Source organism: Paramormyrops kingsleyae, chromosome 25 (genome assembly GCF_048594095.1).
Source record: "Paramormyrops kingsleyae isolate MSU_618 chromosome 25, PKINGS_0.4, whole genome shotgun sequence".
Taxonomy (NCBI): domain Eukaryota; kingdom Metazoa; phylum Chordata; class Actinopteri; order Osteoglossiformes; family Mormyridae; genus Paramormyrops; species Paramormyrops kingsleyae.
In genome coordinates this window covers 21,620,685-21,648,541 of record NC_132821.1, presented here as the reverse complement: position 1 = coordinate 21,648,541, position 27,857 = coordinate 21,620,685, and the positions used below count along the sequence as shown (strand labels likewise).

General features: G+C 43.0%; 1 protein-coding gene across 5 annotated transcripts; it reads right to left on the bottom strand.

The window, feature by feature from the left end:
* Window positions 1–546: 546 nt before the first annotated feature.
* Window positions 547–27,857, bottom strand: glra3 (glycine receptor, alpha 3). Of its 5 annotated transcripts, XR_002836646.1 has the most exons (12): window positions 27,439–27,857; window positions 16,187–16,314; window positions 15,543–15,610; window positions 13,723–13,946; window positions 12,288–12,370; window positions 10,782–10,919; window positions 8,212–8,426; window positions 7,738–7,881; window positions 4,643–4,762; window positions 3,744–3,995; window positions 2,631–2,727; window positions 2,210–2,333 (listed from the first exon to the last, which is right to left on the bottom strand). XR_002836646.1 is itself a non-coding variant. In XM_023799408.2 (11 exons), exons 3-11 carry the CDS (start codon window positions 16,263–16,265, stop codon window positions 2,058–2,060), a joined length of 1,347 nt encoding a protein of 448 aa, XP_023655176.1. In that variant the 5' UTR covers window positions 16,266–16,314; window positions 20,901–20,987; window positions 27,439–27,857; the 3' UTR covers window positions 547–2,057. The 5 variants fall into 5 exon arrangements, 3 of the variants coding, with proteins under 3 accessions (XP_023655176.1, XP_023655174.1, XP_023655175.1); XM_023799408.2 differs by lacking the exons at window positions 2,631–2,727; window positions 3,744–3,995 and adding an exon at window positions 20,901–20,987 and having other exon boundaries at window positions 547–2,333; XR_002836647.1 differs by lacking the exon at window positions 2,631–2,727 and having other exon boundaries at window positions 2,218–2,333.

Genomic DNA, 27,857 nt, shown 5'->3' with positions numbered 1-27,857 from the left:
ATGCAAACCGATACTTGCTTGATAAATGCATGTTTCTAAAGAAAGTGTGCTTTTACAGATGCAAATGATAGGCTATTGGTTAGTCACCGAGTTGCGATTTGAAATCTACCAATCAACTATTTTTAGACTGCATATTTAAGGTTTCGTTATTGGCAGCGTTAGCTAAATCTCAACATGCTTCGCGTGTGTATCGTACATGCTAATGAAGAAGCAGAAAGTTATATCTGAGCTTTACAAAACCAAGCATTATGCGTTCCGCGGTCTTTGACTAAGAGAAAAACATTAATGCTTATGCTCACATGTACATCCGGTCTGTGAGTAGCCTGTAACATATGTTTGTAATGTGGTATATTTCCTCATTGTACGACGCTGGACAAAAGTGTCTGCTAAATGAAATAAATGTGAATATCATACCGTGCATGCATGTATGTGTAGGTAACACACCTTTATTTCCCTACTTAGGAGTTAAACTCACAAAAGTTAGGGTCGAAGTCCACCGCGCCCTTCGATAAACGGACCGAACCGCCATTGTCACAAAACACACGATTTCCTTCATTTGAAGGATATTTATTAGATATGTGAAAATAATTTACACGTGTGCATGGAACAAAAAAAAACTACAGAGGAAATAATCATTCAAAACCTTTTCTAAGATAAAATACATCAACACTGACTTAACCTCATGCATAACACATGACTGATTTCGTACGAAATAAATGTTAGTGGAATTCACTTGCACCAGAAATGTATGGCAATATTCAGACCTGTCGGAATGCGTTGGGACATTTATCTGTATACTTGAAATATTTGGCACACGCAAGTTTTGTTTTCGATACACTTCCGATTGGTTATTTGTACACATGTAGAATGCTTTATCTCATTCCAGGTGTGGGCTGGGGATTTTTAATCTTTCAAAGAATCTTTTACACATTTAATTTGGAAATAAGTATTAGTAGAATAATATTAAGGTCTTAATGTCACACAGTTTAAAATATTTTGATATTTTTAGGAAGCCCCAGTCAATACATAATGGGAGACCCCATGAGCTCACAGTTACAGTATATATGTTATGTTAAATCTACATTATGAGAAACAATTAATCCACATTATCTGGGGCAATTCAGCAACATGATTCTAGACATGCAAAATTCCTCACAGTTCCACATACAAGTCGCAGAAATGAAAACTTTAACTTGTTAGTATAGAAGCACTTTGCTGTTTCAGCATAGTGTCTGGCATCTTATCTCTTATCTTGCTGGTAATGTTTGCATTTTTCTCCTTTCTTCTGATCAGAATGGGGCCCACAGTCAAGAGGGTGTGTCAAAGCTTGGTGTCCTTCCCATAGTACACGTTGTTCTAAGAAGTATGTGGTACTTTATGTTAGAAATGCTTTCCGCTGTTACATTTTTTTGATGGGACTGGCCAATCAGATATGTGCTCTGAGATTGCAGTGAGGTATATTGTGATATCATCTTCAGCTGCAGTTTCTTGTTGATGTGATGAGCCGAGTTTCTTGTGCAATGCTATGGTTCTGGGAACTTTAGTTCACTGGGCTCATGTGACCTGTGCACGACTGAAGGAGAGGTACACTGCAAGTCAGGCCTCAGTAATCTATACCATCAGTTAGGTCTTTGAAAGTCACATGGTCTCCAGGGCCTTGTTTTCTGACTAATACAAATACAGTAATGCTATACAACCAAAGTGCTTCTCATTTTGCAGAATACCCTCTTGTTGCTTGTTGGTTTTCACTGGTGCTGCTATCAGACGTGTATCAAAACACTACGAAGGATATTGGCAGTTATGCTGTAAGACACGAGGTTTGACACCACCCGCGTGTCACAGTCCTGGGTATCAGTCCCTGCTACTGACAGGAGCATTGTGTGGCTCACCAAGCTAGATCATCACAGCCGGGCTTTGCATAGGGAGCCGGGCTTTGCATAGGGAGCGCTGGTTCTCCTTGCGTCAGACGTGAATGCGGCTGGCCCACGTGTGGTCCTGTTTTCAGGACATGGTTTGTGGCCGTTCCCCCTGTCCTACAGTCCTGGGCCTTCCTGTCCTCATTGCTGGTGCACGTCCTCGTACCTCAGAATCTTGTAGAGGACCCAGTAAAAAATATTAAAGAGGAGGAAGGCCAGGGGGAAGCCTGCTCGGGAGATGGTGTCGATTTTCTTTGCCCTGTCGACAAAGAGCTTCTTCATCTCCTCCGGGCTTCTTGCTGTTGCCTGGGCCGGATTTTGGAGGGAACTGCTGTTAGCGGCGATGGCCCCGTCCTTCGCCGTGCTGCAGGGGACTCCGGTGTTGAAACTCTGCCGGCCCTCGCGGGATTCCCCCTCCTGTGATGTCAGACACGACAACAACTTGTACCTTGTTCGTCCATCACCAGACTTTAAGAGACTTTTAGAACTAGCAGAACCTTTTGGAAATCTGAGAGTCTTCTAGTCCCAGTTAACATAAATTCACACTAAGTGTTTTGGAAACATCTTAAAATAACAGATTGCACTTTAAAGCTTTGTTTTATGGCTATTGTCCATATTTATTGCCATTTAAAGGCACTCAGTGTTCCAGTCCACTTTATGGTGTAAGAACATTTTCAAAGTAGATTTTACATCTGATGCTTATTTACGGCAAACCTTCATATGAAGACAGGGCTTTTTCCTTGAAATGCATTTCACTCTAAGAGAACCTGGAAACATCCTGAAAACAAGTATAAACTAAAATAAAAGTTACCTGCAAAATAAACAAAACTAATAAATATCTGACCCATATGCAAATATTTGTGCAAGACGAAAATATGACCATAACATGGCAGACGGAAAAGGTTTTCTGTACATGAAATCACCATGAAATGGGTGGAGAAGAGTGAGAAAAACAGAAGGAGGACACAACTTCATAGCAATTTAAATTAAAGATGAGGACAAAAGGCAAAGCATTAGCATGATGAAATGGGGGGGGGGGGTTACTTCATCAAGGCATTATTAGAGAAAGAAACACGTTTAGATATATGGCACTACTGCAATGATTACATAAAGACATGTTACTGATTTGAGGCAAACTTAGGGTTACCATATTTGGTGAGGCGAAGAAGAGGATGTGTCCGGGGATCAGAATATTAATGAGTTTTCCCATTCACCAGCCAATCAGGTAGTGCTTGTCTCATAGATATTCATGAGTTTTCCCGTTCACCAGCCAATCAGGTAGTGATTGCTCTTATATATTAATGTTTTCCCTAACCATCCTGTAAAATGAAAATTCACGTAACCTTACAATTAACTCTCTTTTTACAATCTACACACAATTGACACAATATGGGTGTGCAAGTCTTTTTCTATGAAAGTTACGAAACACTAAGCTAAAGTTTGTTAAACTTCAAGCAAATGACGCGATTCATTGTTCACGCAAAAAGAATGACGAGGTGTGAAAGTGCCAATGATTTCCAGAATTGACTTCACTCGTGGGCAGCATGACTCGCAGGGATGTGCATATTGTTTAATTTTTAAACGTGTGCATGAGCCTTGCAAACGTTGTGTGATGATACTAAATGGCTGCCGTATATTGAAAATTGGTGCCTTTTCCTTCACTTGGTTCTCCACTGCAACTTGCAACATTGGGTCATACAGGTTGCAGTGCTAAACCTGGATAAACTGAAAAACCGCCCAGGCAGGTGTCCAAAAATAGGATGTGTCTGGGGAAACCCGGACGTATGGTAACCCTAAATTAAGTACCAAACTCTAGTATCTACACACCAATCAAAGTCCTATGCCCGGCTGAGTAAGACTAGCCATCCTGGTTTTGACTCAGACGTTTCTCCGTACAGCAGCGTGTAGCAACTTCGGTCTTGCTCTGAGTGTGTGCTCCATGCATCTCGGCCTCTGCAGTGCCGTTATGAATCATGACTCCTGGAAAGCCACTAGCCTTTCTGCTCTCCCGCCATACAGGTTACTGAGAAAACGCCATGGATTTTTGTCTGGGGCAGCGTGTGGCTCAGTGGGCTGTGCCTGTAATCAGAAGGTCGCCAGTTCAAACCCAGCCTCAGCATGTCTGTGGGTCCTTGAGCAAGGCCCTTAACCCCCAGGTCCCTGGTCGCCCCAGCGGGTGGCTGCCCTTCGCGGACAGCTTACTCTACAAAGAGCAAGTTGAGGGAGGAGTAAAGACAATTTCCCCATGGAGACAATAAAGGATCAATTACTATTATTTTCAACATAAGCTGTTACTTGAATATTTCATTGACAGCTTCTCAAACTACATAGGAAACACATCACAAAAAAACTGACATTCTACTGTTCAAATATAATGTGTCAGCATTTAAAGCAAATCATGCACAAATTATTTGTTTTAGTCAGAGCTGCATACAATTTTTTTTTTTTTTTTACCTTTTTCTAAATTCCAGTTTTTTACAGCGTTACAGAGCCATCATATACGCATATTAAAATGAAAATCGTAGTGATTGGTGTTTTTAATCTTTTATGTAAAAAAATAATGCAAATCTGTTACAATACATTAAATACATTTGTAAATATGTGCCTGTGTAACTCCAGAGCTGAATTCCTAACCATAATGCATTGATTTGACAATAATGAGTGATAAATGAATGAGAATACTGGGGGGGGGGACGACAAACAACAGGGGGCCAGCCATCCATTACCCTGCTACAGGAGCCACGGATATGAGCCACTGGTCTGTAACTGGGCTCGGAACTTCTCGCGCCATTGGAACGCGGCATCGACTCACTGCTCTCATTCCCATCAAGCTTCCGATCAATGGCCTTCGGTCAAGGGGGAGGGGGAGAGAGAGTGAGAGGGAAGCAGAACAGAGAAGGGCTTTTACCTCACAGCCAAGAGCACGCGGCTACCTGACTGCGGACGTGATACCACAGTATATACAAGCGAAGCAGGCGATTGCTCAGAGACTGCAGGGAAGACGCCCTGATCTGGACCAGACTACATATTTTTATATTTATAATTCGAAGTGGTGGGTTACCCATAATCCAACGGGGTCAGCACCTTTCGTCATGGGTGCTGTAAAGGGGGCGGAGGAGGTAGGATGATTCCGAGGGCCCCTGAGTGACTGGGGCCCAGAAAAATCTGGAACCTAATTGGACTGGTTTTGTTGGCCCAGTATGATATGCTGTCACAGAGCCCAAAATCTCTAGCGGTGCCCTGGCCTCCTGTCACATGATACTTAAAACTTTGGGTGGATACAGAGCTTATGAGAGACTTTGCAGGACATGATCAAAAGGACAGCACTGAAATGCGTGGTCATATGAGCAGGTGTGGCCTGAGGGCGTGCTGTCAAACCAAAATGGATAAGAAGCAGGAGGAGACGTGAAGAGGGAGACGGCGTGAAAATTCTCGCCCATATCCAGTTGCTGACAGCTGACATTTTCTGGCGGACATCGGTAGGAGTGTGTCCTCACTTTTTTATTTATTTATTTTTACATAAAACTCTGGGGTGAATCTGATGTAGATCCCTAAAGAGTAAGTATTGCTTTCAGGCAAGTATTGCTGCTCTGTAGGTAACCGGAAAACAGTCTACTGATGTTGTCTTACTGTTAATCAGATATCAGATTTCACGTGTGCCGTGAGTCTCTGTCTAATCTCTATGTACAACCACAGGGTGTCCCAAAAAATGCATATGCCCTTTAGCAAACAGGAAATCTTGTTACAAACCCCAGCAGAGACCCCTTATATGCATATGGGCTGATGAGTTTCAGTACCACTAAGGACATGCTGATGAATTAAATCCTTTTGAGATCTCTGAGCGTATGTACAGTGCTCACAGTAAGTATTGGGATACTTGCTTAATTTTGTAGAAATGTTGCAAATTTATTGGTTTCATAACAAAAGTCTATTGACAAGCAATGTTTATCATGTCTGCCCATATCTTCCACACACATTTTCTTATCAAATGTCATATTTTTTTTGACTGACTCATTCAGTTCTGTTCTTGCCATTTTCTATTAATTGCAGCTGTAGTCACTGGCTCCCAAATGAATGCTAAATAAAAATGTAAAAATGTTTTGTTATTGTAAACGTGTTCCTAATAATAATAAAAATAAACGCCCAATTAGACTTCTTGTTAATGAACTTTCTTAGAGCAGCTTTTATATAATAAATTTGGATTTCAATTTATTACTACTTGAAATTAATGTTTTACTTAATACTACTAATTGTTTCTAATCTGATATGCTCTTCTTTAAACAAATGAATAAAGTTATGATTTTTGTTATAGAACTAATAAATTTGCAATATTTTTACTGAATTAAAACACTGTATATACGACTTGAGCGATGTATGATGTCTGCGTCCGCCTTTGCAGTTATCTGAGATTCCCTTTGTGAGGATGTCATATAGGTTAACAGAAAAGCAGGATTTTCCCTCACCAAGGATATAATCGCTCAATGTCGTTTCTGCCCACTAGGGGGCAAAATTATCCCCATTTTACACTTGGATTCCGTACAAAGGCATAAAGGATGTATCGAGGTTTTTTTGCGATTTCAATTTGCCGCTAAAAGCTCTGGTGAGAATGTTTAACTTCCGTTAAGTAACGCACGCCGTGTAGGATATTAAGCAGGAAGCCACAGCAAACGTATTTTTAACGACCACATTTCTTCAGCGGGCTGCAGTGCTGGAGGCCCCGATGTACCAAACTGCCTCCTCTGTGTAGGTGCCTGAAATCCCGCCGTGTGCTGCTGCTGTGCTCTTATGAGCGTCCAGATGTATCACTCTGCATGATCACACCCACCAGTCTCATTCGAAAAAATATCAGGTCCAAGAATTTGCTGCTCGTATGCCCTCTAGTGGCGTCTGACAGTACTGCAGGCAAATTACTAGAAGGCCAAATTGGTGCCTGTACCTATGTTCTGATTCTGCTGCTCCAGGGCCATCAGACCAATACTTAGCCTTTGGTATCTCCGCCTTCATCTTTCTCCTCTTGTTCACTTTGACTGAAAAGCATCACATTCTGTTGTATGAAACCTGTCCATCTAACAGCCGCACCCATTTCTAATGTTTGTTGCCCAAAGGCCCTGAAATCACAAATCCTTGAAGTCACAGCCCCTTTAACCAGTCCCCGAAGCAATGATCCAACTGGATCTCTGTGTCATTTGCTGACCTGTTGCAGCAGTCCATATCGCTGTCTTTTCCTTCTGGATCTTTCTAGAAGGGTCCTAGCTACCCAGCTCATATGTGTTCTAAAATGGTGCACAGGCTCAATTATGCCCATTTAAAATTAACATAACTTCTTGCCAGAACATTTGCCACTTATTTGAGTTTTCCCATTTCAAAATCTCTTTCCAGTTTCAATAAATTATAAAGCAGAGGTGACCAGTCTTATCCAGAAGGGGTCGTTATGTATGCGGGTTTTTGCTGCAACTCCCTAATTAGATTACTAATTAGAGGACTGATTGGCTAATGGGTCCTCAGACCTGGGTTTGAACAGCTGACCTACAGGTTATCCCAAAAACCTGCATGCACACCGGCCCTCTGCAGATGAGACCGCCCACCCCTCTTTAGTGATTTCTGTGAGTATTGGTTTTGCAGGAAAACCGAATAGTAAATCCGAGTGATGTTAAATTAAATTTGGATGTAAATCATTTGCAATATTTTGCTGAATAAGCATTTTAACAGTAATTATTGGTAATTAATTTGATATTTGAAGCCAAATACATTGCCTGCAGAGGGAGCTTATTCTGTGTGACCCCCCATCTCAACAGGGGCATGCGGTGTTAACGGGTCGTACCTTGTTCCTCCTCCTCCGGTGGAACCTCAACAGCTCTTTGTGTTGCCGGGAGACGAAGTTGACAGCCGCATATTCCAGCAGGGCGGAGAAGACGAAGAGTAAACAGACAGCCATCCAGATATCGATGGCTTTCACGTAAGACACCTGCAGGAGTGACACAAGAGAGTGGATGGGCAGTCAGTAACGCCGACTGTGTAACTAACCGAAGCGCATCACTCGCTGGTGAATCACTCGTTCACATTACTGAGTTCCAATAATAGACCCTTTGGTGTCACGTGACCTGGCTTACAGTTTTAGTCATGCTGTTTTTCATCAGTTGGATATCTTCCTGAAACAAATCAGGCTAATTGACTTCAAGATCACATTTTTCCCTACATAAATGGTTTGGTCATGCTCTTATCTGCTGTCAAAGGCTTGGTTCATGTGCACACATCAGGGCACAGTTCTCCATGAGGAAATTGGAGGTGGGGGCACCTTGGGGAGGGACGTCCTGGAGCCCGAACTTTGTGTCGTCATGGTGAGCACCGTGGTGATGCCGAGTGCCACGCGGGCCGGAGCAGCGTCCATGTTGATCCAGAAGGAGACCCAGGAGAGGATGACGATGAGCAGGCTGGGGATGTACATCTGGATCAGATAGTAGCCCATCTGTCGCTCCAGGTGGAAACGTACCTCGATGCAGGTGAACTTGCCTGGGCGATAAACGGAGACGGGCCCCCCGACCGGAACCACATGAGGAAACCGGGACATTGTGAGACCCTTCCCTCTCACCCACAGCGGGCCCCCAGGCAGCGAATGAAAAGCTGAAACCTCGAATCTGAGCTGTGTGTTTGGGAAATTTCAGGCGCTGTTGTGGGACGCACGCAGATTCGCATCAAAGTCGCGGTTACATAAGCGAGCAGCGGCCACGAACCCAGACGATACGTGACTCTGGGGAATGTATGCCTGGCCTGGCAGCAGATGGCGGCGCTGCCTTGTCACTGCAGTCCTGGGTGAATAAAAAAACACTCAGGCTTTCAGAGCCTGCAGCCCTGGGGCAGTAAGGGTGGGGGGGGTGGCTGTCACTTGGCTCGGTCTGACCTGGGGAGATTGCACCTTGACAAGCTCCTGATGAGATCCGGCGTGACTGGTGACCCGGTAATAGGGTGCCTGGCCCCTTAAGGGGACCTCATAAGAAAATAAGTGAATAAATAAAAGGAAAAGGAAGATGATTTTCCTCTCTGGGGGAAGAACGTCAGGACAGTGCGCGTGTATAGCCGGCTACTTACTGAGGCCTCAGTCTCTGGGCAATCGTGGCCTGTGGCCAATGCAAACTGTGACGCATCACAGGGAGAATAACAGGGTTTCCAGTTCTGTGATGGCCCTCCCTCCACTGGAGGTCATGACTACATGTCATTGAAAGGCCGGGGTCAGGGTTGGGTTAATGGTAATGTTAACGATTTCTGTAAAATAAGCTTATAAATCAGTATCAGCTGCGGCATCAAGAGAAACGTGAAATGTTGTTTATTAGGCTGGGAGTCGATTAAAATGAATTAATTTATGAATCGCAGTTTTCTGTGATTAATCGCAATTAATCTCACTTAATATTAAACTTTACAATCATAAATATTTATATGTTGAATCTTATTGTGGAATTAACACAAAGGGGGGTACATGGATCATTTTCCCAAACTCATTACCATAACATTAATTTTCTCTAATTTTCAAAATTAGTTAGAAGGCAGACTCAAATTATAAACTGTCAATTTTGCCTCTGGGATAGTTATTCTGTTAGCTATGTTACCATTTATTTCTGTAAACAAAACTTTTTCATCAAATCCAGGGCAAGAGTTACTGATATGAGAAAAAAATAAGAAAAATTAACCAAAAATTCAGCAAAAATATACATTATGTACAAATTAAGTTGTTTAATAACGTACATCTTATGCTGTAAAGTTGAAAGTTTTAAAATCAGTTTATATATTTTTTGTTACTGATTTTTGGTTACTTATTTGGGGAAAATGGTTTTAAAAATATTTCAAATTACAATATTTTTATCCAGTGTATGCCTCATAATTGTTTAAAACAAAATAATCCAGTAACATCAGCTTTCCCTTTGAAGCGCTAGCTGAATGTTTTGATTTTAGCTTTGAATTCTGTGATTCTGTGTAACATCACAACCTTGTTTAAAACCACAAATATTATAGGGCTCCTTTAAAACCTATGTTCATACTATTCTTCCCTTTGGGCAACAACAAACCGCATACATCAATGCGATCAAAGAAATATTAACACGTTATGACTTGAAAATGAATGCAAGGCGTTAACGCAATAAATCTCCCAGCCCTACTGTTTATATATCCCAGTAATTACTATAATGGCTGGGCATGATCGGCAATCACAGGGTTTGATTACGGGATTTACAGCATTTCTTAAGAAGTACAGCAAAGAAGTGAGGAGGCTCTTTGGGTGATCAGAAGAGGTGAAGACCCTAGATAGCCTGTTGCTAACCCTCTTAACAGCAGGAAAGGTTTCATGCGCACAGGGAGTTTCGACTACGCTTCCACTTGGGTGACAACAGTAAAAGGAATTCAGTGATGAAGATGTTCCTGATATGCGGGTGTTAGGATATTCAGTGTCCATGTAGAAATAGGAGGAGGGCGGACATGTATAGGGGAGCATTACTTAGAATAAATCCATAATTAAAGAGGAAAGGGGTTGGAACACGCTTTTCCAATTAAAAAATCACAGAGCCTCACCTTCAAAGCCCCTTCATACAACAAAATAATTCCATGCATGTTTTTTTCCCCCTTGTTTCGAGGGAAACATTTCCCTGATTGGTCATAACCCTGCGTAGTGGAGGCTGCATGGACATGGAACGACTTCTGAGAAATGGAAGGTGCTCTGCATTATTTACCCCTGACAAACAGACACCATATTCTCCATACCATCCATGAGGATGTTCTCATGAATTTATACTTCATGGTGAAAATAAACAAGTCTGCTAGCTTTGCACTGCGTCTCCCGAAGCTAGCAGGCCCGGGCAGCAGAGGGTCCAGCCTGCTCACCTGTGTTGTAATGCTTGGTGCAGTAGCGGAGGTCCGACTCGTCCTTCAGGATGAACTGGGGCAGCGTGAGTCCCTCGGCCACCTGGACTGGTCCATTCTTCTGCCACTCGAAGATCAGGTCATTCATCGTGTAACCAACTGGGGGGGGGGGGCACGGATGGGTCTGACCATAATGAACTAAACTACAGGCTTCTAAGAATCCGTATCATCTGCAGTAAATACTCACCGACACACTCTTATTGCCCAGAACAAAACAACTTCATTGTTAACCACAAGCACCCCTGTGGTTTTTATCAAACAGGTGTCCTGAATTGGACATGCTAAATCCACAGCCAATGTCAACTGCTTCGCCTGAGCTCAATTCACAAATGTAATCTCCCTTTCCTCGGACAGGAAAATATGCAGCCAGGTTTTCGCAATATTTCAACGCGCTCTCCATACTGGCTTCATAATGTGAGGACCAGACAGCTTTGCCAATTGCGGTGCGTAATGCAATAACGCAAGGCCTTCAAATGAAGACAGATTATCTCTGGAAGCACTAAACCGCGCTAGCAAAACATCCCCAAGCTTGTAAGTGCACTGCAAAGGAGATGGCATGTAAAAATGTTTAAATAAATCATGACAGATGTAATTATAAAGAGCTTTTGTTTCTTTAAATAGCCATGCAGCCCATTTCTAGCTCCTGGCATGTGGGAGAAGCTGGTCACCTCCCATTAGCGGCAGCACCGTGCCACTGGCTTGATGAAAAGTTACTCCAGCGAGGGGGATATGGGCTCTTATCTTTACTGTGGTGTCAATGATCCTTGGCATGGCAGGACCGGAACAAGGCTGTACTTTCACAGGTCTGAGAGATTCCTGTCTGTTCTCATAATTTCTGTAAGATATTTTGTACTTGTTTTGTTTTCCCCTAATCAAAAGAGAGGACTTTGTGCATTGTTTTTTCTTCAGCGGGTACAAGTCATCTAATAAACATGGCCCATGCAAGCAGCGATGACTTAAAGAATCTGTCAAGCAACGGAATCGGAGTGTAGTAGATCGATATCAGCGGTCTGCTGGACACCCCACTGGTCATTATACAGATACAGCCCCCCCCCACCCCACCCCATGGCACCCTCAGTTACAAAATACCACATGACTGCTGGCAATACGGCCTTCCAGGTCGAGACGAGCGAGCACAGGTGTGGCAAACTCTCAAAGCATCTGGAACAGATACTGAACCAGCTGGGAGGGATAGGGGTCCTGTTCTCCAGACCAGACATGGCCGACACGGCCAGCTTGGATCTAAACCACTGCTAATGATTCAACATTACAGCTGGAGGTAAAACCTCCATGCCATGAAGAGCTCATGAAATTTGCAAGTGACCTCATCGCCGCCTCCAGCGGGAGCCTGCGATTTCAGGAGCTGCTGTGCCTGCCCCCTCGTTGTGGAGAACAGCCCGAGACCCGAAGCTTACGTAACCGGGCTTTTTGACGCTGACTGGAGCGGAAGCGTAACTGGGTACTCACAGCTCTCCAGCTGCATGATGCACGTCTGCACGTCCATCGGGAAGTTCTTCAGGTCCATCGGGCAGGAGAGCGTCAGGGTTAGTCTGGGGCAAACAGTGTGGCGGCAGCAGGTGCAAAGACATCAGCTTTATTTGTATAAACACAGAGCACTAAAAAAACTGTTTATTCATGCGTCGGCTGCAATTAAAATACCAGTGCATTTTATGCAGAGAACACTAAATAGGGAGAATTACTAAGGGGGTGACAGTTGCAGATTATAGGCTTCTTAAAAATAATATCTGAGCTTTTTAAAGGTAAATCTGCAGTCATGTGGCATTCCTGCTACCATCTGCCTGCATGGTAACAGCCGTCGCATGTAAAACCGCACCAGTGAAGCTGAACGCACTCTCAGGGCATGTAATCCATCTTCCCTATTTATATGTCAGCGGAACACATTTCCAGATGTTACATGGGAGTCCAGGTTAACACCTGCCCAGGACAAATAATCACTGAAGAGGAAATCCTTTCTCCTACCATGTTCCTCTGAGAGTGAGCACATTGTGATTTTGCAAAGTTCGACGTGTCCCTGTTTGAATAAGGGAGGGGCTTGTGTCTCACTTCTTTAGCCAATCACAGTCTTCGTTATATGACGTCACCACATATTGGGCCATTTATTTCTCATTTTCAAATTCAAGGCATCAAGGCATCAGACCAGGGGCAGCATGTGGCTCAGCAGGCTAAGCCTCTATGCTGGTGATCGGAGGGTTGTTGGTTCAGGCCTTATTATTTTGTAATTATTGTATTATTATTATTATTATTACCATCATAAAATAAAGATGCACCCTTACATTGCTCTGTACAGCCTTTGCTGGTTTCCTATGTTTTGTATCTACAACACGTCCCTTAACAAAAGGCATACACAATAAAACTGGTACTTTTGAAATCTGTGCACCTTGCCGCTTAAGAGAAAACACTGGCTAATTAATGTGGTGATCTCATAGCATGATGACTGTGATTGGTTGAAGAAGAGAAACATAAGCCCCTCCCCTTTTGACTTAGGGACATGTTGATCTCGGGCAAAATTGGGACATGCCTGTGAGTGACCATACAACCCTGGGTTGTCTCTTAGCAGATGTTGCTCCTGTAGAGGAACATGAACTGGTTTAAAGGGTACTTGGAGATTTGTCCGTTATTAAAGTAAGGAATCCAGCATAAGTTGTTAATTCGACACACTCTCCTCATGCGGCAGCCAGATAAAAGCCTAGAATTTACGATAAAATACTTCTGCCTGAAAACGACTGTGGCCACTCTTCAGGATGTGTTTTGTTGTTAGAGAGTGGTGCCCTTGCTGGATGGGCGTTAATGGTTAAGTGAACATTGTTTGTGATTCAATGAACAGTCATTGCCCCGTGGGCAATGTTAAAATAGTGTGTTAAAGGATTGACGGCGCGCTCACCTTATGGAGTAGAGGACATTGCCGTTTTTGAATATCCTCAGCAGCTTGTTATCGGTGGTGACCTCGTGGAAGTGTGCCCCCTTCTCATTGGCGAAGAACAGGTCAGGCTTCCAGATGGAATCCAGCATGGAGGGATCCAGGTCCAGGGAGTCATCTGGGTACTCGCTGTAGGCCAGGCGCGGATCGTTCCATTGCTGCCGGAGGAAGATGTTCACCCGGTAGTCCTGAGGATGTGACTAGATGTCAGAGAAGTCTTTCGAGGAAGGAAATCACTTCCAGATGCTGAAACAAACCAGAACTTCTGGTCTTCTTTGTCAGAGGATGTAATGGTTAGATCCTTCAACGGGTGTTAGGAACTATGGTCCTCGCCAGCGGCAGAGCGTGCTGGTTTAGTTTAACCTCTCAGGGGCATGATTAAAAAACCTGGAAACTGTACCAGCAAGCTGACCCTGAAATTGCAGATGTTGTTGTTCATGAAGATTCCAGGAGCTACTTATAAAGATTATGCAGACAGCAAGTCGTCTTATCAGGTATTTTCAGATGCGGATCAATCTCGCAGAAAGCGAACTATGGAAACCTGTACGAATGCTATTTTCCTGAATTGCCTCTTGAACCATATCGCAGGATACCCTCAGGCCTGTTTTTGTGGCATGGAGCAGAATAGGTTCGACCCATTTGGGTCAAGGTCTGAGGCAACTGAAAACAGAGAACAAAACAAATATGACTTTCAGGACTCCCCACAAATGAACCGTGACTGCAGTTGGTTCTGACCCAATAACCTGCCACCACAGATTTACCCCCCAACAGTAGCCGCATGCCCTTGTATCATTCATTAGTTTTCTTTCATTTAGCTGAATTTTGTAACATTAAATTGAATTTTATGTAGATCTCCCAAGGTTAAGAAATGCTCATAAAAAGCTATAAAAACCGGGACAATGGAGAATCTAACATGTCTCATTTAACAGCTTCCGGATACAGGGACCTTACTGACATACCATCACTATATAGAGCTCACATTTTGCTCTAGATTTTGTTAAAATCCAGAATAGAAGCTCCAAACCATATTTTAATTACATAGTTAATTTGTATTGCATAATGAAAGCAGAGTACAAACAAAATGCAGGTTCAGTTTCCCGAAAGAGCCAAGGTGAGAGAATGTGGAGTGCCCCTGTGACAGACCCTCATGAAGAATCAGGTTAGCGACTGCAGACCTGCGTTAGTGATTTTGTGGGACTTATTTCCTTTCCTTGTCAGTGGAGGTTGGGGCTGGAGATCTGTCCTGGGGGCGACTACACTCATCAGCCCTTGGCTGAAAGAGCTGCTGAGGGCTGAGCTGAAGCAGCAGGTCATGGTATAGTTCCGCTGTCACATGACATGTCAGGGGTCAGGCTGTCACATGACATGACAGGTGTCAGGCTCAAACAGAGCTGTGGGTTGGGCAGCTCCCACCAGTCCTGGAGGGGGTGGGCTAAAGACCCAGCCTAGAACTCGTTACATGCATCAGCTATTCCCAATGGTCCATGTCCACCTCGTCTTCCCCATTATACCCAGGATGTTGCCCAATCTCAGGGGGAGATGACCTCACGCCTGCTTCTGGTGTGAAACCATCAAATGCAGGCCAAAGACAATCTGCTAATGTTGACACCCACTATGACCATGAGTGGCAACTGCATCTCTGAGCTCATCAATGAGTAATCCTCTCAATTTGACTGCGAACGCTTATGTGTTCCACAACTTCTGCAAAGTGTTTTCTTTGGTTAAGGCCAGTAGTACGTCTCAGCTGGTAGTGTCACCAGAAGCTGTCCTCAGCGGGAACATACCATTGTTGTTTCTGCGATGGAGCCGAAGCTGTTGATGAAAATGTTGCAGGATACATTCACTGGGGGGCCTAAAGAAAATCAAAGCAAAGTGAGAGTCAGAAGGTGACAGGGCTGGGTGATGTGGGGGCCAGTGAGGGAGATACGGTCACAGGAAGCTGACAGGGAGGTACCATTATTTTAATAAGGGTAGGGGGTTTCCGGGCTGCATTCTATATCTTTTTTTGTCAGTTGTTTGGTTGCACTGCCTTGTCCCAGTTTTTTTTTTTTTTTTCCAACATTGTTTTTATTTATTTTGTTACAACGCCCGCATGAACCTTACAGAATATCAAGTTATATATCATTACAGAGCATATTCCGCACCCCTACATTTATCAAAAAGGAAACTGCATTTGAACAATAATGAATTCTAAATAATATACACAAATATAAGAGATTAAATTCCTTGTCCCAGTTTTATGTTTCTTTCTCTGCTGTCTTATCCTGGGTGCCCCCCGCCCCTCCCCTCCCCACATTTAGGCACAAAATTATGGTAAATTCTAAACATCAAGTGCCATGTGGGGGGAATTCATCCATTCATTAGCAATGTAACGCATAAACTTGACAAACTCTAATACAAGTGGAATGCAGAAAATATATGGCCATACCTTTGAAATTGGGTCTGATTCTGGCGTCGTAGCCGGAGGTCTTCCCCATGAGCTTGTCGAGGAAGTCAGATGGTGACATGGGCACTGCTCTCCCGCGGGGGCTGTCTGGGTCCTTAGATGCAACTAGGCTGCGACAGAAAAAGGAGAGACAAACTGAGGACACACACACACACACACACACACAAAGTCGGGGGGCAATTTCACCGCAGAATGAGGTACAAATAATCTTCTGGCAGGTTGTATCAGTCACTTTTGGTCTTCAATGAAGGATGTTCCCACTTACTTAGAAGGTATTCTGGGCTGTGTCAAAAAGCATTTAATCGTTTACTAAGCTATGAATTACTAAGTCAGGTGGCTACACATAGTATTGTGATGTTTTTTTGAGTATTTTGTTTTATCTTTGCATACAATGGGACACGATCGGTTACATGTCGTAATGAAAAATTTAATGCAGCCTATTAAATTTATTATTAGGTGCTGTCAAGTTGATGTCAGCTCCCAGTGACCAGAAAGGCTAGCCTTCTGCAGGATGTCCTGTCGTCTCTCAGGCTCTTCAGTCTTCCATGCTCATTACTGCGATGAGCACGAATTTTAAATTCCCAGTGTGTAATGCAAATTAAAACAGCCACATAGCCTTGTTTCTGAGAAAAAAAAAACAAAAAAAAAAGCTATATTTTTAGGATGTGCCATTCCGACAAGCCAATAAACGTGTCACAGGTGTTCAAGGGACACTTTTACACCTGTGAAAAAGACCCCAAATTGGCTACAGAGAGCAATCATTTTGTTCATTTCCCTGCTGTGTGACGCATGCTTGTTTAGTTTTTTCCCTGTGGACAGTCAAGCCAGAGCCCCAGTGGGGTAGCGCGTGGGGCTATCATCACCATTTCAGCCCATCTCACACACGGGATGGGGATAGGGGTTTGGGTTGGTCCCAGCCAGACGATGGTGAAACTCTGCCTAAGGGTGCAGCACAGTGTGTGGCACGACTGCTGGGAGACCTTTTTTAATTTACTTTTTTCAGATGAATAAACGCAGCCATCTTAGGGTTTGTTTGTTTGTGTTAGTGTTCAAGATGGAGCAGGCAGCACAGAGCTCACCATGTGAACCTCAGGGTTGATCCCCGAACCCCTGTGTGCAACCTGAGCGATTCACAAGCGAAGGCTTTGAATAGCACCTCTTTTTGGAAATAAACATTAGGATTATGACACTGACGAGGGAAGAAGGCAGAGTTATGGTGAGCAGAGAGAGCGGAGACATGATAACGGAGGGGAAAAGACTCTTGGGTAATGAAGACAGCAAAATCCCAGCGTGCCTAGCTTTTGCCTTAGTAATTTCAGCCTATGCCGTGTTTCCGCCCTGTCCTAGCTATTTATCTCAGTTTTGGGAGAAAGTCATTATTTTTAAAGCCCTGCTCTTTTTAAAACGTGCTTTTCAAAAGCATGACTGCGAAGTCTTTCTATTTTCCTGGGCTGGAGACTAACTTCTGTACAGGGAAGGGCAGCACCGGAAGCTCTGCTTTTCGGAAAATGGCATTGCCTGCCCTTGTCTTTCAGCAGCTGAAGTGATGTTAGACCTGCCTGACCAAGAAGAAGGGAAGCTAACTGCTAACTGCCCCAAGAAGGTGTGGTGCTTCATTCACAGTAACGTAGCTTTATTTGTTTTGCTGTTTGTCCCAAGTTGTAAAGCTGTACACTAATATTTAGACTCACTTTAGAATGTAGTTTGCTGAATCACTTTTGATCACATAGTGACCTAGACTATATGCGGAAAATGGGCAAATAGCAGATTCTGACCTGATCTGATGTTTCCTCACTGTTAGTAAGCAGCTCTAATCCTTGAGTAGGGTGAAGTAGGAATGTCTGTTGGACTAAACACTCCAATGATTCCTTCACACTGTGCTTGCAATAAAAACAAGGGCTTATAACCTAATTCCTAACCCCTCCGGTCTTAGTGCCTGGACTGCTTGTCTCTCACAGCAGAGGGGAGCAGGGAGGCTACTGAGGCAGGAAGGAGGCCATTCCCACAGAGAGGAGCTTCTCCATCGGAACACAATCATTAGCATCCTTAGCAACAAACTAAAGGTAACATTCTGTCTTAAAGGAATAACCATGACAAGCACATTTGGCAAGAGCAACGCAATTAAGCAGTAAATAACTTCTCCCTTGTAAGCGGATAACCTTGACCCATGTATGCCTGCTATGCAGATGTTCAGATAATGTGCAGCTGATGTGCTGTGGCTGCTCCTCCCTCCACACGCCATACACTGCGCAGGTGACATGCCCCCTCATAACGGCACCCTGCCAAGCATAGAATAGGTGCAAAGCGTCGCCCAGACGTGGATCCACTCTGGCTATGCCAGCAGGAATCCTGTGAACCATCCCATGGAGAGATTCTGCATGCATTTCACATGTGACTGTTTATCTCCCCAGATCTTGGGCCAGCATCAGGTCATCTACCTGATAACCAGGGATGAACATAACATACTGTAAGTGCGCATTTACCTTTAAAAACGACATGTGTGACAATCGATTGTTTGTATTATAATCGATTTTATGTGCATTTGCGCTGCTATGACAAGAAAATACCTTGCATTTTAACCTGTATACCGCAAATGATGTAGAGTTAGCATACAAAGATTAAAATGCATTATATTTTGTTTTCATATCAGCGCAAATGCACATAAAATAAGTACGCATTTCTGCTTTTACAAACAATCGATTGTCGCACGTATTGTTTTAAAAGGTGAATCCGTACTTGCGTACCAGTTATGTCCATCCCTGCTTGTATTCATGCTATAAGACCATGTTTAAAAACAAATCTGTGGGAAAATATAACATTATGCTTAGTTCTGTATAACAAATACAGTACACAGGCTATAAAATTAAAAAATAAAACAGAAAACCAGAGGATCCAGCCCTAATCAAATATGGACACCAATTTTCTAAGGAATCACTCCGTTGTATGTGTTGCCGTGCAGCCTTATCCTCAACATGATTTTAATGATGGGAAAAGACTTTAAATTGGTCTGATCCATGCAGCTTTTTTCCTAGGATAGTTCCTGGATAATGTAGAGGTAAATGCCAACAGAGCCTGTGTGTTTCTGCTCTTTCTCGATAAGGCTGACGAGACCTTCCACACTGTATGCACTCTAGGTCCCAATCTAACACACTGAGCGTGAAGGAAAAGAACAAAAACTTCTCTCAAGTAGGAGGAACAGAAAGTAGCACTGAGGCTTAGTGGCTGTTTTTGTGCTCAAATAAGCCTCCTGGGGATTCCTGCCTCAGCCAAACAGAACCTCGCCCATCGTTTCTGCTTAAATGTATTTTCACTCTTTCTCTGTGATGCAGTTTTGTTACAGTGCAGATGTAAGCTCAGCGGCCGAAAAGGGATGTCGGTTTGGTTACATTGAATGACCTCCCAGTAATTTTCACCTAGGAGGCTTAAGCCAGGTCCGCCGTGTACCATGCATCAGTAACACATGCAGTTTTTACATTGCGCCCATCCTTTCTCACTCATTGTATTTTATGCCTTCTTGAGCCATGCTGTCATTCTGTTTGGATATTTAATGTAATGGATATGGTGATGGAAATGGACTGAGATGCTGTCATACCAATTCAGTCAGTACTTCTCATTTTCTTTGTAACAGCCTGCTGTGCTCAGAAACTTCACTGTCACAAATGTAATGTATATTTTTTCCAGTGGCTAGTAAAAAGTAAACAAAAACCGCATAGGAAATTTACAGTAAACCAGTTTCAGGGAAAAAAACGTCCAGTACTGCTATCCTGGGCATTCTAAAGTTATGGAATTGGACAGCCTGTCTCCGTCTTGCATGTACGTTTTGCTGAGAGGTCATTCAGATGCAAGTTGCCATATTCTCCAGTCAGAGTGCATTGAATAACCCATTAAAGAGCAGGGGACGTCTGTGGACAGATGCCACAGTGTTCATCTGCAGTCAGACATGGGACATTGCAAGACCTGGAGAAGACAAGATGGACAGCAGGACAGTGTGAGGACAGTGTGCCATGTACTGTAAAAAAACAGTCAGACATCTGTGTTTTTAACTTAACATTAGAGGCTGTGTATGGGGGGGGGGGGGGGGGGAATCATAAGAAACGAACATTTATCTCAGACAGATCTTTTCCTTTGTTGAAAGATTTGTCTGGAGCCATTTACAGCAGGCACGGCACACAGGCATGTAACACAGCCACAGAGCATAAGTTGCACAATGTTCTTGAGTGTTAAGCTTACAAGTAGCAATCGCTATTGCAAATGTCTATGAAACAGAGGAGAATCAAACATGAAAGTTCAGGTAGTGGTCTGTGGACTCTATGCCCCAAAGGGTCTCCTAAGCAGTTAGAGCAGATTAGCAATTAAAATACTCCTTATTATTCATATATTATCCCCGTATATTTCATATATTGTATGTATTATTCACTCGTTCCTATTCTACCCTGTTAAGTCTTGGATGACTTGATGAAAGCTGTCTACAGAAATCATCCGGAGACGAGTGAACTTCTGTCCTCTCCTTCACTTCCCTGGCTGCATGGGTGTAGTGCTTCTTGTTAAAGCTGGTATTTTATGCCAGCCATCATCCTGCACTGACAGCATATGCCAGCATTGGCGAGGGTGGTATTCGGTCTGTCTGGCGGAAGCACAGATTGAGACGATCATATGGACTGAGGGGTGATCTTTATGAGTCACCCTGCCCTCTCACCTTCGCTGTATGGAGGTGAGGATGTCCGGAATAATCTTGAGAGTTGCTTTTCTTTGTTCTTCTTACCATAGTTCCTGCTTCATAAATCTGTCATCAACAGAATAATTAACTTGCTAGGCTGTTTGGGGCTCTGGAGCTGAAAACCACTAGCATTCCACACATTCTTAACCAATGAGTGACAGACCTTCCTGTGAACCCTGCCTTGACCCCCAGAAGGAGCATAAGCCCACTGACCCTTTGCCTACTACACTATCTCTGTGTTGTTCACGTCAACTCTTGGGAGTTGACAGAACCAGACGGGGCCAGTGGGGAAGCAATTGAAAATTGCATCCAAAACCCTTAGAGTGCAAATCATACCTGTCCCCCCCCTACCTCACCACTTTCACCCATTTTTTAATGGCTTGCTTCCTTCTTGGTATGTAGTAGCACAATGAGGTCATTTTAGTGCTCCGGGCGGAAAGGGGGATGTTGTGGACTCAGACACCAGAACCCAAGAGTGGATAAATTGCCTGGGACAGGCATGGGGAGCTGGTGCTCAGGGGTCACAGGGTGTCCTGGTTTTCATTGTACTTTGTTTACTGGTCAATTGAAGATCTAACCTTTTTTGATGTTCTAAGCATAACTGAAGGGAACTCAGAAGTACCACAGCCTCAAGGGCTGGAGTTCCCCATACCTGCAAGGGGCCGCATCCCACTGCACAAAGAGTATCCACTCCAGTTTTAATGACTCCATAAGCAGGACTAATGCCATAAAACAGAACATAAAACCCCCACTTTAATCTCGGCACTTCTCATCTGAAACGGTCTTGTGTGATCATTGCTTATTGGCTTAGTCTGAGACAAAGGTTTCACTCACATTTTTTATCAGCGCCAGCAGACTGGTTTTAAATATCCCTTTCTTTTTTACAGCAATAATTATCGTGGGATTAATTAGAACCAAATGACCAAATAGGAAAAGATGGAATGATGATGCTCCTGTTAGCAAATCACCTGGGCCAAGCTCTGCATGGCTGGATTTTATGCAGATATAAATTTCACATGTCAGAACAAACTTCTGGGACTGCTATTGATTCTTCACACAGACATAATTTATTCTATGGGCATATACCATATCAAAGCACCAATGAGAAATGACTTTATTCCTCAGTAGTGAGATACATTTGAAATTTAATTTAAAAAATAATTTGGTGCAAGACAATCATTTTTGGCTGGATGTCAATAATCCCAGATTCATGCCTGCTGCCAAGTCAACAAATCAGTGCCAAAAAGATGACTCATTGATAATGACCTGTCCTCGAAACACAGTTCTGGAGGAAGGGCAACACTGAAATGGTTAACTACTACAGACAGCATTTCATTCGCATCATTTTAGTTGCATTTGGCTAGCTGAAAGCCATTTGTCGGAAATGATCGCAAAAAAGGCAAAGCACGGGTACCAAATGGACAAAGGTAAGTCACATAACATTTGAGTCATATGGAAAAATACATTAATATTTTGAAAATTGTGTTATTATTATTATTATTATTCAAAATGATTGAAACGGCAGGTATTGCATGGCATGTTCTTAGAGATGCCGCTGAAATAATGGTGGTGCTGAACTGTCACTGCTCTCTCTCTTTGTGACAATATTGGATATGACTGCCAGGGGCATGTTTGCTCTTGTAATGCTGGATGACAAATTCTGCACGCTGGGACAAGCTATTGTGCTGTTAGGGGAAGGCCTACATGAGCAGTGAATTGTATCAGTAACTACATTTATCCATCTGTCCTTTTTTCAGCAGTCGCTTATCTAATTAGATGCTAGGTGATTCTAAGCGTATCAGTCTGATATATTCATAAGGAAGTGACACAGTGGTTTCATGCCTCCTGGGCTGTGGGTACAATTCTGAATTTGGCTCTGTGTGAGTGGGGTTTCTATATTCTCTCTGTATTCATGCGGGGTTCCTCAGGGCACTCCGGTTCCTCCCTGTAATCCAACAACAGGTTAACTGGTGTCTCTAAGTTTCCCATTGTGCATTGTCCTACAATGGGTTGGCCTCCAATGCAAGGCATCCCCTGCCCTGGGTTTTGTGGGATTGTCTGCTAACGTAAATTTGGTTCCCATTTTAAAAAGAATGTGGTATTTCTGTTTTGAATATAGTTGAACAGTGAGCTTCTTATGAAATGCCCTCCTTCTCTAGATACAGAATAACTTTAAGGAAAAAAAATTAAGCTGCTTACTTTAAAAAAAAAAAATGTTTTTGGCCGAATCAATGAAAAATATCTCAAAGGCTCACTGGGGCATTCAGAAATGGTACCAATTACTGTTTGATAGAAGGGACACACTAGCTGGTGACAGTCCAGAGGAAAGAGAGACTATGAAAGATCCATATTTTATAGATTCTTTGTAGATATCTCAGTAGCAGCTATTCAACATTCTGTATTTCTGCTGTGTGCAAAAACTACAAAGCTAGAAAATTTCCCTTTAAAAATAAATCATAGCACTTTTTTGCTTGTTTTTTTTTACTGGTGGACAGCAGCTGTGCAGGTCCAGCCAACAGATCTGATGAAGAATGCAGAAGTAAGTGCATGTTTATGAGTGACGACTCATAGCCACTGACGTCTTTTTATTCCTACATTTATTAAATGTATTCCTATACTAGATGTGATTTGTATTTAATAGCATTTACATGACATAAACACTACTTTTGTTTCTCAATACTCCAACAGTATAATTGAGTATTTGTCTTATACGCAGAAAAAACAATCAGAATAATCACAGATCACAGAGAAAAATACATAAATTGGAAACCTTTTTGGGTGGGGGGGTGGTGCCTAAAAAAATAAGGAGCACCTGATCTACAGCACTGAATGGCCAAAAACCAGGACCTGGAGTAACGAGAACAGACCACATGGCACTCTATCCTGGCTCTTATTTGGTGCCTGGGGGATTGCTGTTATCCACAGCCCTGGTTTAATCTGAATACCTTCTGGTCCCCTGGGGCTCCTTCAGCTTTAATTTCGACCAAACGGTTATCACTTCTAATGGTTCTGAGTCTCCCATTCCCTTGGATAAATGTAAACTGTCAGCCAGCTATTGGACAAACTATCAATGGAGCCATTCTGATGATGTCACCGCTTGGGGTTTCTGGTGCAGAGACAGCACTGGGTAACAATCAGGCCTTCTTAAAGAAGCGGTAGGCTGAAATCCCAAGTTAAAGGGAAAGCGTCGATGTGCCCTTTTGCCATTGTGTCTCGTATATGAACAGCTCCTTATCTGAAGAGACAAGGCATCCTGAAAACATGAACAGTGCAGTGATTGGGAATGGGGAAAAAAATGATGAACAGTGCAACTTTGCTTACCTCTTTACTCTCAAACGATGACAAATAAAATGCTGGGAATAAATATAAATCTAATATCAAAATCTAAATAACAAATGTTTTTATCTATTATCAATGCATGGCCTTTTAATACACAGTAGAAAACAAGGTTACTGAGCGAGGAAATTAATGCATTTATGAGTGCATTTACCATTTTTCCTGTTTGGTATAAATGTCTGGGGAAAAAAGACCATTTAAATGTACTCATACCCTAGCCTGGGGGTTTTCAACCCTGGGGGGTCCACAGAAAAATTGCAGGGGAACTGCAAAATCGTTTAGTAAAAGTTAAAAAAACGCATCCCTGACGCTGTCATGCACTCTACACAATGTGCGTCATTACCCAGCAGCACTGTCCATGGAGAAGTGAAAAGTAACAGGTAGTACAATGTACTGTTATAAGAATTCAGACCATAAACAACAGTTTACTATTATGAAGAAGATTGATTGAAATATGCCTCAGTCCTCTGGCTTCTGCTTGGAAACATGGGATCTCTATAATTTCAGGCTATTTTGGTATGCATAGCTGTTAGGTAATCGAAGTCCACACATTAGCTGTCACTTGGTAGAGCTTCACAGGCCACTCATTACATTTATTTATTTAGTAGACTTTCTATTCCAAGGAGACGTACCAGCAAGGCAGATAATACATCAGCATGCAGCTGTCAAGCAGCAAACATAGCTACAGCTAGGTTTGGCTTCCAATGACCTTCCAATGATCTTGTTAGTTGAGTGCCATTGTTAGCTGTTGGTACATCTTCACATGCTAGCTGTTAGCTGATGGTAGAGCTCCATATATTAGCTTTGTCATCTTGCAGGTCGAGGACCAGACTTTGGCGGATGTCTCACGGCTCACTTTTAAAATCGATTATTTGGACATTCATATGGCACATCTGGCCCTCAGTACACAAGAGGTAGCCTGGGTCCAAGCAACCAGAGGAGGTGAGACCAACTGATCAGATGTCTTGGTCCCTCTGTCTTGGTCCCTCCTCTTCTAGTTGCTCAGACCCACCTCCTGTACAATCTGATTGGTTATCTCTCTGAAATAATCATTTTTTTCTTCTGCCCTCAGAACATTTTTGTGTAAGTAAAACTCCCATAAGCTTTTAGTAATCTCTCACCATGGCATATTTCGGAGCAAAGAAAAAACATGCCTGTCAAGACATCTAAGCTTGGTCAAAGCTAATAATAATGCCTTTTACAGATGTGAGAGAAATGCTTGGCAGTCTTTGTGAATAAATCCCTTGTAGCAATTCTGTCATAACTGTGATGCCAAGGACCTTTCTGATGTCTGAGTAGGCTCATACAATTGCAGTTATTACAAAACGTCCCAGGATGTTCTTTGTAGGATATATCAGCAACAGACCATAAATTCTTTCCTTGCAAAACATCTCTGTATTGTGGAGAGTCTGTCCCTGTCAATGGCATATTCCATAGATCAAATTCCTAAAATGCACTTTAGCAAAATGGGACATCAAACCTTCAGTTCAGCTCCAATACAAAAATACCACAGTGATAAAAAGACAGACATCAAACAGGCATATTTATGACACCTGCTTTTAAAACATTCTTGAAGCATCATAATGTCCATAAAATGGCAAAAGGCCTCAGTTACAATAGGGAAATAAGCACAAGGTACATCAACAAGGCTGTGGTTAGTGATTACAAACAGCCCTGTTGTAAACGCAGGACAGAGTGATACATGACCATTATCAGGAAAAACAGACACCTCCATAATATATAATCACTGCAAAACGCATTACACCTACAACTGAATTAAGCTGTCTCTACGCGATCCAGAGTGTGCATTTGTTTTCAAACATATCCCGGAGAAGACTACTTGTAGGGATGCAGAGGAATCCTACAAGAGAAAGGAAACTAAACTTTCATCACCAGTTTTTATTACTGCTGTTATAAAGGAATATTGGGCCCCTCGGGCTCACACTTACTGTGCCCAAAGCATGTAACTGGGACACAAATAAAGCAAATGTCAGTTCAGCAGAAGCATGAGTGAGACTGTCCTGAAAATGAATGTGTTACAGACAAATGACTTCAAAATGATGGATCACCACATCATCCATCAAGCACTGAAAACTGAGTCCGTGTATTAAATGGACTTATCTGAGAAATGGTGCTGCAATAATTACTGTTAAACCTTTATCGTCGTAAGATTTTGTTGCATGCATCTGATTTAGGAAGGACGATTTTTTTGATGATTATATAATCAAAAGCATGAACCTGTAAGACACACTATAAAAACACAAATCTGATCATAAAAGAAAAATAAACAATGATGAACCAACATTATAGTTAATAACTTTATAGGTTAGGAAGACTACTTGCTCGAACCAACACCACATCTGTACAAAATTAATGTTAAACTGTTAAATGTACTTTGCTTTACCGATCCTGCTGATTTTTTACATTTGGTCCACTATATCCACACAACTAAACACAACTGCTTTGAGTAGTATGTTAAATAACAAGCGTTAATGCAATCTACATATTAATGTTCTACTCATTTGCAAAATCTTTCTGGCACCAATTATCATTTCATGTAAGAAATACTGTTGAAATAAAGAATTATTAGACGCACCCAAGTTAGTATGAGGCATCGAGACGATCCATAAGGTAAACATGTCCCTTTCACCGTGAACTTCTTACGTGGTGATTGCCAATGTCAAAGCACTCAGGGGGGGGGGGCAGAAGCGACAGCTGGCGAGTTGCACCGAGCAGAGGGGCAGACACGCAGCGGCACCTGTTACTCTCCGGAGAGATGCGCCGGATCTCCGGGTAGCCGGAACAGACCGAGACCGTCAGCGCGAGCATCTGCCGCGCGACCCGGACCCCGGCGCGACATCACGCACGCAGTAGGGCTCGCGCTCCCACTGCTGTGACGGATCGTCGCGTGTCGTGAAATTACGGATCTCTTTCTGGATAATTGCGGGTCAGTGGAATTTCCATGAAAATTAATTAATGAGCGAGTTCGTATTGGAAATTACCACAGTCGATCTATTAGTTTATTGTTTAAATATAATTAAAGTTAAAATGTTTCATTTTTATTTCATTTATTTTATTTTAAAAGCAAGGCAGAATACGACCATGATGTCTGACAGTATGAAAACGAGACGCCGTACATGAAACTATAAGCTAAACGATTAAAATGGTCATACTTACTTACCTCAGTAAACCCGCTATTTCCCATGCGAAGAATCCCCAGACAGCTACAGAATGCAGCCTTTTCCAACTCATCTCAAGACTCTAGTAGTGAAGAAGCATAGCCACCACAAAAAAGTCTGGTCTTTAACAACACTTCTGGATTTGTGACTTCAGAACCCAGGACAGCGCCACAACTGTTCTGCCTTCAGTCCAGTAAGAGGCGCTTCGGGTGACCGCAAAACCACAGCGGCAGGCATATTCCACGCAGCCTAAATGTTTCTGAAATACGCGGGTAACTGCTAGGTAACAGCGGCGGTGGAATAACGCTCAAACAAGTGAAACGAAGGGGACGGCGACGGAGCAGCGCGGCGCAGCCCGGGCGCTTTTGCGCGCATCAGTTACCCCAGCGCACTTAGCGGTGGCCACAGCCAGATCCCGCCC

Bases quoted from the DNA above. Each gene is read 5' to 3' on its own strand.
- glra3 (XM_023799406.2), bottom strand. From the start codon at position 27,509: ATGAGTTGGAAAAGGCTGCATTCTGTAGCTGTCTGGGGATTCTTCGCA. The intron at 16,315-27,438 runs GTAAGTAAGTAT...TTTCTGTCGCAG, and splicing joins GAAATAGCGGGTTTACTGAG to CCTAGTTGCATCTAAGGACC. The intron at 10,920-12,287 runs GTGAGTACCCAG...CCCCCCCCCCAG, and splicing joins CATCATGCAGCTGGAGAGCT to TTGGTTACACGATGAATGAC.